Source organism: Carassius auratus, chromosome 24 (genome assembly GCF_003368295.1).
Source record: "Carassius auratus strain Wakin chromosome 24, ASM336829v1, whole genome shotgun sequence".
Taxonomy (NCBI): domain Eukaryota; kingdom Metazoa; phylum Chordata; class Actinopteri; order Cypriniformes; family Cyprinidae; genus Carassius; species Carassius auratus.
In genome coordinates, this window is record NC_039266.1 from 1209602 (window position 1) to 1224229 (window position 14628).

General features: G+C 37.5%; 1 protein-coding gene across 3 annotated transcripts in view; it reads right to left on the bottom strand.

Moving 5' to 3' along the window:
- Positions 1–14628, bottom strand: part of ctnnd2a (catenin (cadherin-associated protein), delta 2a) — a 273177-nt gene that overhangs the window by 131164 nt on the left and 127385 nt on the right. For all 3 annotated transcript variants that reach the window (XM_026200540.1, XM_026200542.1, XM_026200543.1), the window contains 2 exons: positions 8805–8998; positions 5007–5574 (listed from right to left, as the gene is read on the bottom strand). In XM_026200540.1, the coding sequence (XP_026056325.1) occupies positions 5007–5574; positions 8805–8998 (762 nt within the window). The remainder of the gene's footprint in view (positions 1–5006; positions 5575–8804; positions 8999–14628) is intronic.

The window sequence follows — 14628 nt, forward strand, 5'->3', positions numbered from 1 at the left end:
GGAAAACAGAAGTCTCGCTGGTTAAGCTAGTGAAAAATCCTAGTGGGAACAGCAGCATCCGAAGCACAACATATGCTGGTCTCTTTGCTGTGAGACATGGGCAGCCTGAGAGACGGACAGATGGCTGACCGGGCAGATAGAAAGACTGACAGACAAGCAGGAGAACAAGAAGAGACGTGTAAGAACAGAGAGAAACTTAGAGGGCAACAGACAGAGACACCTCGTCTCAGATGTTTCCAACAGGTCCAAGTGATTACAAGTGCCTGTGATAGCAGCAAAGCAGCACATCTCACTGCAGGAGAATCACAACTTTTCAAAGGCAATTTGGTGGCTAAACCCTTTGTCCAGGTGGAGGATTTGGACTGCGCTCCCGCGCAGACACCTGAACAAACTAGCAAAAGCCTTCCCATATCTTTTGAGGAGACGCGTGCAACATCCGTTCGATCTGCCCTCACACTCCCTACCCACCTAATGATGAAACATTACATCTAAAAGAGAAATCCACGAGCCTTTGATACAGCTGGCTGAATAAATAGGTTTGTACATCTGGTACACATTTGGAACAACTTAGACAAGCGCTCTGAAGCACCTCTTCAGCGTCTAATCACAGGCGAAGTGTTAATAGCACTTCAGGCATCTGAACATTGGATGTGCATCGTGTTGTCTTTTTGCTGTCATTAAAGCGTGAGGATGATTGATGGAGTTTTGGATCTAATGTAATACCTAATTTAATGCTAAGACGAATCCTGTCAATTTATCTCATTTATAAATACGGATAGTTCCAGCTCTAAAATCTGAAATCTAAGATTGGATGTTCAATACACCTAGAGATGACCGCACATCAGTTACATTGTGTTAATGCGTCAGGTTGCTATTATACACTGACTGACAATGGTCAATTATAATGTTGTGTGTGTATATATATATATATATATATATATATATATATATATATTAGAGATGTAATGGTTCATAAATTCACGGTTCGGTACGACATAGTGGTGTCAAGCGTCGGTATGTTTTCAATGCAGGGGGGGGGGGGGGGTGTTGGTGGGTTGCTTACTTCGCAATGTTGGAAATATTTCAGTTTAAAACCATAAAGGTGAGCCAATGGAAATCACATAAGCAACGTGCAAACTTTGCGCAAGAGTTATTCCGGTAAACGTCAATACACTATACAGAAAGTAAAAACAAAATGATGGAGTAACAGAGCTTTCAGCATTTGACACCGCATATTCTCTCAGAGACAAAGAGAGACGAATCTACTTCAACATATGCTGATAATTTAGCCATTTATTCCCTTAATATTTCTAGTGCCTTGTAGGCTACATTGTGGAAAAAATAATAAATAAAAATGAGAAGAAACGTATTTCATGTTAAACAGGTTGTTTATGAAAGTCAAAAACTTTAATTGATGACTGCAGTGTTAATATTTTAAGTATATGCCTATAATTCATTGTATAATAGACCTGTTTTAAAAGACCTTTTTTTTTTTTCAACATGGTAATTGAGGAGTATAGCCTAATTTTTTGTTATCCTCACAGTGTGTTAGTTATGCTGTAATACTGTGGGGTGAATTAATTGTCATTTTAAATGAATAAAAAAAGAAAATTAATCATCATAATAATAATAGGCCTAATAACAATAAGAATGTAACAGGCCTACATTAATTGGAAATGCCAAGTCCGCTTAATATTTTTTTTATTTTTACAATATCTCTAGCTATTGAGCTGTCGAACTGAAAGCCTTGTACCGAACAAACAAGTAAATATATGAAACAAACTATAATAATAATAACAATAATGATACAAATTATATTAATAGAATAGTTTACCCAAAAATTGCAATTACATTTGAAAGTGAGTGATATATTTATAGCCAAAAAAAAAAAAACTTTTGTCACAAAAATCTACTATAATAAACTTATCTTCTATCATAAACTTGATCTTCTTAAGCTTGAAAGCAACCTGTCATCTGGAATAAAACAGATAAAACAGGAGTAAACTAACAAATAATAGCAAAATACAGTCTCATGTAAAGAGTCTTGAATAAAAAATAACAGCAAAATACGTAGTCTTTACTTTAAAAGAGGCAACAATTTTCTAGCTCTACAAATAGATTTTCTCTAAATAGGCCTGTATTTTTATAGTGCTTTCATGATGATGCATTTATGAAGTGATAAGCTTATTCAAAAGTTATTTTAACCACTTAAATTAGCCCAGAAAATAATGCTTTTCCTCAAAACACCATGTTTGTGTTCTGTTTACCCTGACTTACCCTACACTTGAACATAGTTTTGCTTTTGCAGAAGTAAGACAAGCATTAAAGTTAATTTCTCTGTCTTAGTAAGAGTCCAACTCTGCTACTGTCTCTGGCACGGCCTCCGGCTGTAATGACACACATCATCAGCCCCTCACCGACTAACCCTCCAAATACTACATCATGAAAGACAGGCTCACCAACGCATTAAATGCCCTCCAGAAATCAGGGAAGCCTTGCAAACAAAGTCTCCCGTCTATACTACGTAATTGCCTTCAAATCTAATCAGCTTCCGGTCAGTTCACTGCTGGGTGGACTGGGCTGTTGCCACAGTACGATTACTGGTGGAGGTGTACGGCCACGGGACGCCGGACTTTAATCAAAGAGACAAGCAGGAGAGCCAGTGATGGCTCAGCATGGGCTGAGCGATAGTTTGGCACTGGCCCCCTGTTTCCCATTGTGCCACTGTTTCCCTCGGTGGGTTTGATGAAGGGCTGACAATGTGGCAGGTAATATAGGGCTGTTATCAACAATACCTTACACTGTTCCACAATCAGCCTGTTAAGCGGATGATTTAGATAAGCTTCTCGCTCTGAATGGAACTGCGTTTTCTGGCTGTAATGCAGAAAACATTTCGAAACACTGGTTGTTTAAAATGTGCATCACTTGATTTTTAGAATAAAATAACTTTTTTTATTATTTATTCCAAACACTTATTACTCAGAAATGACAGCAAGAACAAAGACTGAAGTAGTGTTTTCTTGTAAAATGTACTCCAATATTTTCAGTGCATTATTGGATGCCACCTAAGATGCAGTTTGGTGTATACATAGTAATTGTATTACATGAATGCTGATAAATTAAAGTAAAACATTTATTAAGTAATTAAATACAATTTCAAACGTTGGTCTTTTGACATTTTTATTCATCAAACAAACATGAGAAATATGTTGAGCACTAAATCAACAAATTAAAATGACTTCTCAAGAATCATGTGACACTGAAGCCTGGAGTAACAAATTGTGAAATATAATAAAATAGAAAATAAATATTTCTTATATTAAGTTTATAATTGGTGCCTTTTTTTTAATGAAGCAATTAAACTAAAAACATTAAGCACTTTAAAGGCATTTCGCTTTAAAAGCATTAGCGGGGTTCTTATCAAAGCCCATCATCTTTGTCCTAAGATTGACTGAGATAATGTTCTACAAGATTTACAGAAAAAGTTGCATGTTAAATGCAAAAAGCACCACTAATTACAATCTCAGCCACGTATGGTATATGACTGAATAAATGAATTGTTCCAGCTCCTCTTTGATGTCTAACTGTGGAGCGAGAACGAGTCTTCATATCAAAGTGCTATGTTCCTTCAAAGCAAGAGCTGAGGTCTCTAGACTTAAGGGGCTGAATGTAGGGATCAGCAAAGAAAGCATGCATAGGAAACAAATGTGGTTGGATCCCTAGGTGCTTTGTATGTGAAAACTCATACAAGTATCAGATTTGTCTGTCTGCTCAAAGAGTTGTGTTTATTTACCCAGGCCAGGTCCCATGGGTATTTATCTAATTCTGATAACAGAGAAGTCACTGATGTTCGGACTTTGATGTTTGTTTGTAAGTTTTCTCTCAATGTTAGAAGCAATCGAGCTAAGAATCCTATACTGTATATATTTTGTTACTTTGTGTATTTTTGCTCTGCCAATTAAAATCCAAACAGAGTCAAACCTCAGTCAACAGTTGCACTTCTCTGATTATAAATATTGTTAATGAACTATTGTTTTTGAATAGACATTCACTTGATTCTTTCCACATTTGTTGAGCAATCAGATTTATGAATTAATAATCAGTCATAAAGACATTAATCTGTCTTTCCAGAATGTATCAATGTTGTTGAACAGATAAGTTGAATGAATATGAGTGACTCACTGATTTACTCATTAGAACATTCCCTTCAGTAATTCCTGAACCGCTGAATGAATGATTCACTGACTCTTTCAGAAGGACAACTATTTGTCACCACCTACCAGTACCAGTGTTAGTATTTTAGTATTAGTTATATACTATTATAGTATTAGTAAATATTTTGAGCTATTTAATATTTTCTTAAATGTTTTTCATTGTTATTTATTTCTAAATCTAGATTTAGGTGTAATTTATTTCTATTTCAGTTTTAGTAATTAGAGTACTTCAACAACTTATTTCAGTTTGGTTCTCAATCACAGTGATTGAATGGCTAACCATCAACAAGTCGCTATTCTGTTGCTTGCTATTCCTACTCAACTGCAGTATCCAAACGTATCATACACAGGATCATGTTCTCATTGGTAGCTGCTGAATTGAATCACCACACTTTTAAACTCAATTTTGTTGCATGCTGCCTCAATTCGGCTCTAACTGAAAACTAATGGCTTCCGGTCGCTTCAAATCGCTGTCAGTGCCAATGCTCCTTCACTTCACAGCTGATCAAAATCAATTATAGATGTTTCAAACAGTCTGCCATCTAGTCACCAACTACCACAAGTTCTCTGCAAGTTCTCTTATATTGTTTCCTGCTGCCGTTTGAAATAAGACTATAGTTGAGAGTTTCAAAGAAAACACATTCCCAGATTACAGCAAGTAATGGACTTCTACTGTTTTCTTGGGCGTCTGAAAGTATTTCACGCTTCAGAAACGTCCCCACAGAAACACCCACACAATGTTTGTTAAATCCCAGTTGGCGAGCCAAAGGCAGGTCAAGAGTTGTTACTCACCAGCAAGATTGCCTGGTCTCTGTAGAGTGGCGGTGGCGTAGAGATCGTGGGATATCTTGTACTGCTCAGACGTGTGCACCAGCCTTTTGGTGGGTGAAAGCGTAGCGTAAGTCGACACTCCTGCGGTCTGCAGCTGCTGATAGATGGGCGACACGTTATTGGGCGGAGACGCCAACCGGTGAGGGGAGCCTGAAGCGTGAGTACCGGGCGATCCTCCAATGCCCACCGCATTGATTGGTGAGCTACTGCTATAGGATTTCGCAAGTCTGCCTGGGGATGGCTTGGGGGAGGCTGAGGAGGACGTGGAAGGCAGGCGCTGGGTGGTGGCGTAGCCAGGTGTATCGGAGGCTGAGCCCAGACGCTGCAGTTTAGCTGGGGATCCGCTGGCCGCCGTGGACTGCATTGAGTTCAGGGGCGAGCTGACACGCTGGGCAGGTAGAGTAGAGCTGGAGTAATACAGGCCCGGGCCGGACACTGCAGTGGAGTGCTTGGAATCGGACAGCAGGGCACTGCCATGGCTCTGACAAGAGTCGCCCGCCGCGAGCTGGGCTGCACGGTTAGATGTCACCTGTGGGGAAAGTCAGATTACTGTTATATCTAATCATAACAGATCCTAATAAAGGAAAATTATGTAAAACAAACAAATAAACAAAAAAAATCTAATAATTTAAAATGAAAGGTTGGGGTAGCAATTATATTAAAACATTTTTTTTGCTGGTCTTCTTTATTTTTCTATTTATTAAAGAATCCAGAATTTTTTTGTTATCATGGTTAACACAAAAATATTAGCAGCACAATTGTTTTCAACATTGAGAACAATCAGAAATGTTTCTTGAGCAGCAAAACAGCATATCTGGATGATTTCTGAATGATCATGTGACACTGAAGACTGGATTAATGGCTGAAGAAAATTCAGCTTTGACATCCCAGGAATGCATTTTTATATTCAACAGTTACATTTTTGATTTATTAATATAGAAAACTGTTTTTTGAAATGTAATAATATTTCAGAATATTACAGTTTTCACTGTATTATGATGAGTTAAATTAGCCTGGGTGAGCTTAGGAGACATTAAAAAATAAGTAAACTTTCATAATATGAAAGTGACATACAGCCAAGTATGGTTATCCATGGTTATCCTATTCCCGACAAAAATGCCAAATTATTTATTATACAATTCAAATTATTTTTTGTTCAAAAAAGACAGTCAAAGGTTTGGCATTACACAAGGGTGAGTAAATTAATTTTCAATTTTGCTTGAAAAACTTTCCCTTCAAGGTGGTTTACTTGATAATCAAATGGTAATGTATGGGAAATGATAATAATTCCCTTGAAAGTAACAGATGAAGCATGTATCCTGAACACATTAAAAAAAGCCTGTAAACGGAAGTTATTGCATATACATGCATGGCCATATGTCGCATTTCCTCACGGGATCATCACCTCTTATGTCAATGAATGTTGCATTGCCTGTAATTCAGAAGGGCAGGCGTGCGCAGATAAACCCAGGCAAATTAACGCTGGCGCAGTGCCAGACATTTAGAAAGATGCTTTGGCGTGTGAATCAACATTTCTTCCTTTAGATTCCTCATAATCACCATGACGATTGTGGGTGATTACAATGAAACATTGGTTCCACTGTTTCTCATTTAAAGAAAGCATGAAACCTGATTATTCTTATTCAGAATAAATTATGTCATTTTTAAACTGGCAGTCAGTGCAATTTCCAGAGTGTGGGGGGGTGGGGGGGGTGGGTGGGTGTAGCTGTGTTTTCTCCTCCATCCTCGCGCTGATATCAGGTAATAATATTTAAATAGTCTGGAAAGTTGAATAAATATAAATAGGTCTTGAAGACAGGGGAAAATGACATTTAAAGCTAAACCCGGCACTGTTTGCATATACGGTGCATTAAAAAAAAAACTCTTCAGTGGTGCATTCCAACACCTATGAGCAATCCCCTATCAAGAGCGGTTCTCTGTGGATAGAGTTGTTGAGCTGGCTATTGGCTGAATTCAGTCAAATTGGGCCACTTTTGTCATTGAGATGAAAGAACAAAGTGCTGCAAGTTTCAGCACTGAATTTACTCTAAAAATCTTCTGATTATGATTTTGGCAGGTAAGACTCTGGATGTCAACATTTTTGCACAACTAATAAAGGCAATAACACCTATACATCAATTTAAAAAATAACTAAAATAATAAACAAACTACCAATACTGCTTACTGACTTTTTACATTGTAAAACGCAATAAAAATTAAATAAAATCAATAGATAGATAGTTAAATAAATGAATAAGGATCCTCACATACAGATGTGCCCATTAAGAATGCACACTTTTTCTCGTGGCAGCACACAATTAGTCACATTCCCAAAGCTTCACAGGGACAGAGTCTTTAAAGCAACATATTGATTCTATCTATCCTGAAGCCCTGCTTGGAGATGGTTTATATACAGAACTAGAGAATATGTTCTCAGTCTGCAAAAAGCTTTTTGGTTGTAACTTTAATCTTTATTTGCAGCTCCTCCTGATAAGACTTTAATGAATGAGATGGAAGAGATGGAAGAATCCTCTGAAGAAGAAGAAGAAAAAAACTCTCAAGATAGGATTGTGAAGACTTAAAAAAGGCGTTTAATAGCTCGATATCATGTTATACCAAGGTGTAATGCAATTATACCATCATTCCTCTGCCAAATGCTTTATCTCTCAATCTCTCAGTCTCTCTCTCTAGCTCAGAGGGGGAACCACATCCCGGCACAGAGCAGAGGAACACCTACTTAAAGAGACTGCTACTGGTTCCTGATGTAGATGAATTATTTAGGGAACAAGAGGTTTACGGTGTTAAAAATATCTACATAAAAGCACCTAACTGATGCGTTGTGTTATATAAACCCATCCTAGAGCAGTCAAGCGCTCTTCAGATTACCCTCCACAGAATCAAGCCGACAGTCCACACAAACACAGTAGAGAAAGAAACACAATGCAGTTTCTGCTTTCACCATAAAGAAAGCACACTTGTAAGCCAGAGAAGCTCCATTAATTTAAAATGAGAATGTTTTCAAAGAATCTTTGCAGCGAGGACCCCCAGCTCTCTCAGAAACAATTCCGGAAGGCCGAGGACGCTGAGCGTCTTTCATTAAAAGACAGAGGGCCTATGTGTTCATTAAATGTGTCAAAAGATGAGAGAGAGAAGAGAGCAAAGGGGAGGGTGAGCGAGTGAGCGAGTGAGAGAAAGAGGATGTGCCAATGTCAGCTTTATCGTGACCGACCGCTCAAGCTCTTCTTCTTCACCATTTGCAAGCTTTAAACAGTAAGTTAATTAGCAAACATCGAGGAAATTAAATATTTGTGGTCTGAACAGAAATCGTTAATTTTTTACTGCAATGTTCGTAGTTCATAGCAGGTGCGCAAGAGTCTTTTAAAAGAAATGAAAGTTTGGAGAAAAACCCTGCAGGGTTTGCGGTCTCATTTACAGTCTCATCAACAGGGAACAATTTAACTCCCAAGATAATGACAAAGTTTGTCCAGACACGCTTGCCGCTCGATGCAATGCAGTACCGCTGGCGTCTCCTAACAAATGCTTCGGTTTTGCAGTTAATTGCTTTCATCAGGTCTTCGAAATCACTTTTTTAGGCAGCAGCTTGACACATGATCCCAGCTGGAGCCCGGGAAATTGTTTTGTGCCAGTCCCAAAAAAAACTATACAAAAGCACCACAACGTCTCAGATCACGAGTCGTCTCGGCGAAAATACAAAACTGAAAGATTGATGTATTAGGAGAGGAAAGAAGCTGCGCTCACCTGGTTGTAGCTGTGCACGGCTCCTCCGGGCTGACCGCTGGAGCGCGGAGGGGGCTGAGGCTGCTGAGACTGTGGTGCAGACAAGCAGTCGCTCAGGGCCAGGGTCTGGTTGCTGTGGTAGCTGGCAGAGTACTGGAGGGAGCCCTCTGGGTTCGAGCTGAGCTGCAGTGAGCTCTGAGAGAGCAGACTCGGTCCTGTGTGCAGAGCGCCAGAGCGAGAGAGAGAGAGAGAGAGAGAGAGAGAGAGAGAGAGAGAGAGAGCAATTTCAGCAAGGCAGCGATGCAGCCCTCAGCCTGGCAGAAGTGGCATACATAATTTATTAGAAGGGGAGGAGTGAAATACAGAGAGAATGAAAGCACGAGCAAGCGAAAGACTGCACGAAAGATGGGGATTAAAACGACAAGTGAAAACCCAAGCAGAGGCATGTGCGAGAGTGTTTTAATGTTTGTGTGGGGGTGTCAGCAAACAAACTAGGGTCGGGCATGAGGACAATCAATCATGAACAATACAAGACTTTTTCATCCAAACTTTATAACATTTTATGACAACTACACACAAAAATGTCAGTGGTTGTGGTATATAGCAATTCTTTGTGTAATCATTGCATTAATGTCTTTGTTGATTTGATTTTGGTTTGATTACACACACATACAAAAAAAACGTGTTTGCATTTTGATAATATTTGCTTTATTTACAACTTTAAAAAAAATCACATTATATAGTATACAACAGAAAAAGACCTCTACAACCATATTTAAACACTGGCAAGATAGATTTGATTTATCTGTCAAAAACTTCAGCAAACATAATGACCAAAATGTCCATTCCTGTCAGATTACACAGATAACCAGCAGCGGCCTGACTGCGTGTTTAGAGAGCGCTTCTGGGCCAACCTGACAGCAAACCAGATTCTATAAACAATTCATAGTTTGTCAAGACGCTATCACCCTCATGTAGCTTTCAGCAGGCCCGTGTTTGCACTATCAATCTCAATCAGAGATTAGCGGTTCCTGAAACATACTGTGAAAATAATGATTGTTTTTTTTCCCCCTCCCCTCACCAAACACTGTCCCTTTAAAAACAGCACGGGTTAAAGCATCTCAGGTTTCTCAGGAGGAGGATGTTGTCTGCTCTAATCGCGCTACACAATAATCTATGGCTCCTGTATCAGACAGATCCATCAAGCTGGTCTGGAGAGATAAGAAAATTGGTGCATTATTCGAGTCCATAATAGCCTGCTGCTCTCATTTATGTTCCCATTGATCTGAAAACCCTTGATCAGATGTGGGGAATGCAATGCAGCTTTGGTCAACCTAAAGCTTTCCTCTGCCCTGAACCCTTGACCATATCATCATCAGACTTCATGGCATTGTAAGGTGAAGTCTCAAATGCTATTAAAGATGATCAAAAGCAACAGAACAATCATTAGAGTCCACTTTCTGAACTATCACTTTAATGCTGTCACAACAGTTCTGATCTTCATTTCTCATAATGCCATATAAGTATTGCACATTGAGCATGCCATGCATAAAATAGATTAAAACAAGAAATGCATTTATGAATACATGCAAAAATAAAAAAATAAAAGCTGTAAATGCAATTGTGAAGAAATAAAGAAAGTGAGAGAGAGAAAATGAAATTATTCATGCATACATAAAAATAAATAAAAACTGAAAATATAACTGTGCATTAGGGCTGGGCGATATATGTAACGATATGATCATGCTCATCTAGTCAGTAAATCTGGTTCCTTGATTACCGATAAATCGCCATCACCTGCTTATAATTGGAGCAACATTTAATAGACAGAACAGTAGATCACTGGCAAGCTACACAATATCGCGTTCATTATCCCAGATGAATCGCCTTCGATAATGAACATGAAATTGCGTAGCCTGTATGATCTACGGCTCTGTCTATTAAATCCCGCTCCATTTGAAAGCAGGTGATGGCGATTTAAATAGATATATCGCCCAGCCCTACTGTGCATGCATAGATACATAAAATAATAGCAAAATAAAACAAGAAATGCATTTATGAATGCATGACTAAAGTAAACTAATTAATTTAAATATAAATAAATGTTAAAACATTAAATGTAATTTTGCATAAATAAATAAATAGATCAACCTAATAAATTAAATTAAATGCATATATAAAATAAAACAAAAAAGTAATTATGCATGGTTACAAAAAATTATAAATCAAAACAAGAACGGCAGTTATGAATATGCATAAATAAAACAAATAGGAAAGCTTAAAGAAAGAAAGAAAGAAAATGCAATTATTCTTTCCTACATAGATAAAAATATATAAACTGAAAATGTTATTGTTCATGCATGGATACATAAAATATATGTAAAAAAATAAAATAAAATCAAGACATCCATTAAATAAATAAATAAGCAAACCAAAAAAAAAATTGTGCATAAATAAAATTAAACCAATAAAATAAAATAAATCAAAATCAAATCAAATTTATTTTAGACTTTGTAATTGACAAAGGTGAACTACCTCTTCACTGGCCAGAGGGTCAGTATAACTGGCCAGCATTGATTATTAATTGACTAACACTCGTCCAGGCCGATATATCACTGTCACTCGTGCTAATATCCTAATGTGGTGCGTGTTCCCTTTTTTTTGTATGCATACTGTATGTACGTTTTTTGTGCATGTTGTTTTCTGCCTCCTGGGAATCATTCTTTCATTTGAAGCAGCTTGTCTAAAAGGGCTGCAGCTACAGCATCACAGCAGTGACACTAAATATATCTCCTCACCTAGTGTAAGACACATACACAGCTCTTACACATCTGACTTCCCCCATCCTCAGTCAAGCCTGCCCAAGATATCATTCACCTGCTCAAAACACAGCGGCTGGATAAGTTTAACTGGGGATAACACCTCCATACATGTAAAGCAGTGTTGCTAAAACCTGAACATCAAAGAGCCGGGCAGCACTGCATGCTGTATCACACAGAATCAATCACACATCCCCAACGTACAGTCCTCTGAACACCAGCTTCACTGTGGTAAGGTGCTCATAAGAATGCTCCTCTTTTTCCAGTTTGTCAGTCTGCAAGTCTCTCCTCAAAATTAAACCATTAAAACCATAAATTACAATACTAAATCAGAACTAAATAATTAAGCCAAATATTGGCTCTATATGCATTAAAGCGATAGTCCAGACTAAAAATGTGGAAAAATCTAACTATTTACTAACTCTCATGTCTTTTTTGTTTTAATTCTGTGAAAAATACTTCAAGGAAATACTTAAATAATGTTGGTAACCAAACAAGTCAATATAAAACTATTTGGTTTCTAACATTACTTAAAAATATTTTTGTGTTTAATAGAAAAAAATAATGCATCCATAAATAAAAGAAAATGCAATTTTGTGCAACTGTATTTATTTCATAAAAACTGAAAATGCAATTACGTACAGTACAAACCAAAAGTTTGGACACACCTTCTCATTCAAAGAGTTTTCTTTATTTTCATGACTATGAAAATTGTAGTGTCACACTGAAGGCATCAAGGGCTATTTGACCAAGAAGGAGAGTGATGGGGTGCTGCGCCAGATGACCTGGCCTCCACAGTCACCGGACCTGAACCCAATCGAGATGGTTTAGGGGTGAGCTGGACCACAGACAGAAGGCAAAAGGGCCAACAAGTGCTAAGCATCTCTCGGGGAACTCCTTCAAGACTGTTGGAAGACCATTTCAGGTGACTACCTCTTGAAGCTCATCAAGAGAATGCCAAGAGTGTGCAAAGCAGTAGTCAAAGCAAGAGGTGGCTACTTTGAAGAACCTAGAATATGACATATTTTCAGTTGTTTCACACTTTTTTGTTGTGTATATAATTCCATATATAATTCCACATGTGTTAATTCATAGTTGTGATGCCTTCAGTGTGACTACAATTTTTATAGTCATGAAAATAAAGAAAACTCTTTGAAAGGAGAAGGTGTGTCCAAACTTTTGGTCTGTACTGTAAGCATGGGTGAATACGGTAGTATACTAAAAACAAAACCAGAAATTACGTTATGAATAAATGAATTAATCAGTCAATGAATAAATAAAATGTAAAATATCCATTCAAAATATAAGTTAATAAGAGTTAATTTTAGACTTTGTAACTGACATGGGTGAACTACACACACACACACACGCACACACGCACACACACACACACACACACACACACACACACACACACACACACACACACACACACACACACACACACACACACACACACACACACACAATCCACATAGGTTTGGAATGAAATGAGAGTGAGCAAGTGATACAGAAATATCCTTTTCCCCACTGTCAGAGTCTATTATGCTGTCAATAAGAATATTAACAAAAATTAAATAAATAACTAAATAAATATATTTTTTTTAAAACTCATCTTATAAAACTCATTTTTTTTCTTTGTTAATTATTGCAGTTTGTTTCATTGAATAATTAAATTAAGCAATGCTTACCTAAATTAAAATAAATGTAAAAAATAAAATAAAATAAAAAATAATGGAAGGCAACGTGCCAATGTTTTCATTCGTTTAAAAATTATATCAATGTTTGACTAATTTTAAATAAATGCATCACGTGCTGTGATGCTGGGAAATTTCACTGCTATATATATTTTTTTAATTACAAACTGGAATTTTGACCAGGGAGCAAGAGAAAAATTGGTGATATGTATTCTTGTTCCAAACTAAATTTCACTTAACACAAAAATAACATTACAGATTAGTATCATACAGTTATCATCAAAATATAAGCAGTCTACTGATAACCTTTCTATATTTTACAACCACAAGACAAATACTTTGCTTTTTGTTTAAACTGTCTGAAAGATAATAAGCCACAGTTGTTTCGCTTGTCATGGTATCAAGAAGATGCTTCACAACATTAATTCCAGGCTGTTAAGTTAACTAATGGATGGAATAAACCCATGACAGAAGTCCATGGTCTGTTGGACTATTATATCAAATATCAGCAGGTGCTGTACCTCTACATTTTTTTTTATACTTCCTCTATGATTAAACATTTCACATGGGATCTATTTTTTATATTCTTTTACAAGACTCACAACGGCAGAATCTTCATACTGCTTTGACTCAGTACAAGTATTACATGGATATACTGTATAATATAATCAGACGAAACCTGTGGAAACAAATGGAAACGCTGACATTACACATAGCAGGCCCTGAGACCGATGCCTTTTCTTCTTCCTGTGACACTTAGATCACTAATGCAGTCTGAACGAGTCTGGGACAAGCTCCATTCAACGAATAAAGCCTCTGGATGGCGGAGGCCAATGTTTGTTGGCCGTCAGATAATACGTAAAAGCGTGTCCACATCAGACACCTCCACAGCCTTCCAGCTACTTAATCTCGACTCCCTGCTATCAGATAAATTATTGAAAACCACCTTGTCCTTAGCGAAACGTTAGAGCTCACTGTAATTCCAGCCCGTTATAGTAAATATACTTCGTTTCAATACATAATTCATGGGCTGTTATGTTCGGCTGTGGTGTTCTAACGCCTGAAGCCCAGAGAATGTTGTGGTGGGGATGTCTATTCAGCGGAGGCGTCATCTGTTTTGATTATTTCGACTTTAAAGAGGGAATTGGATTGCAAAAACCTGTGGCATTTTTCTCTTGTCACCAACCTTAAACAGAAAGCCCAAAGTCAATAACTTATTTAAAAGCCACTTTAAACTCTGGAAAAGATCGATGACATGCAACTTTCTGGGAGGAGATGGTGAAGTAATATATCCTCCATAAAACAGATGCTTAAGCCTTTGTGTTCTTA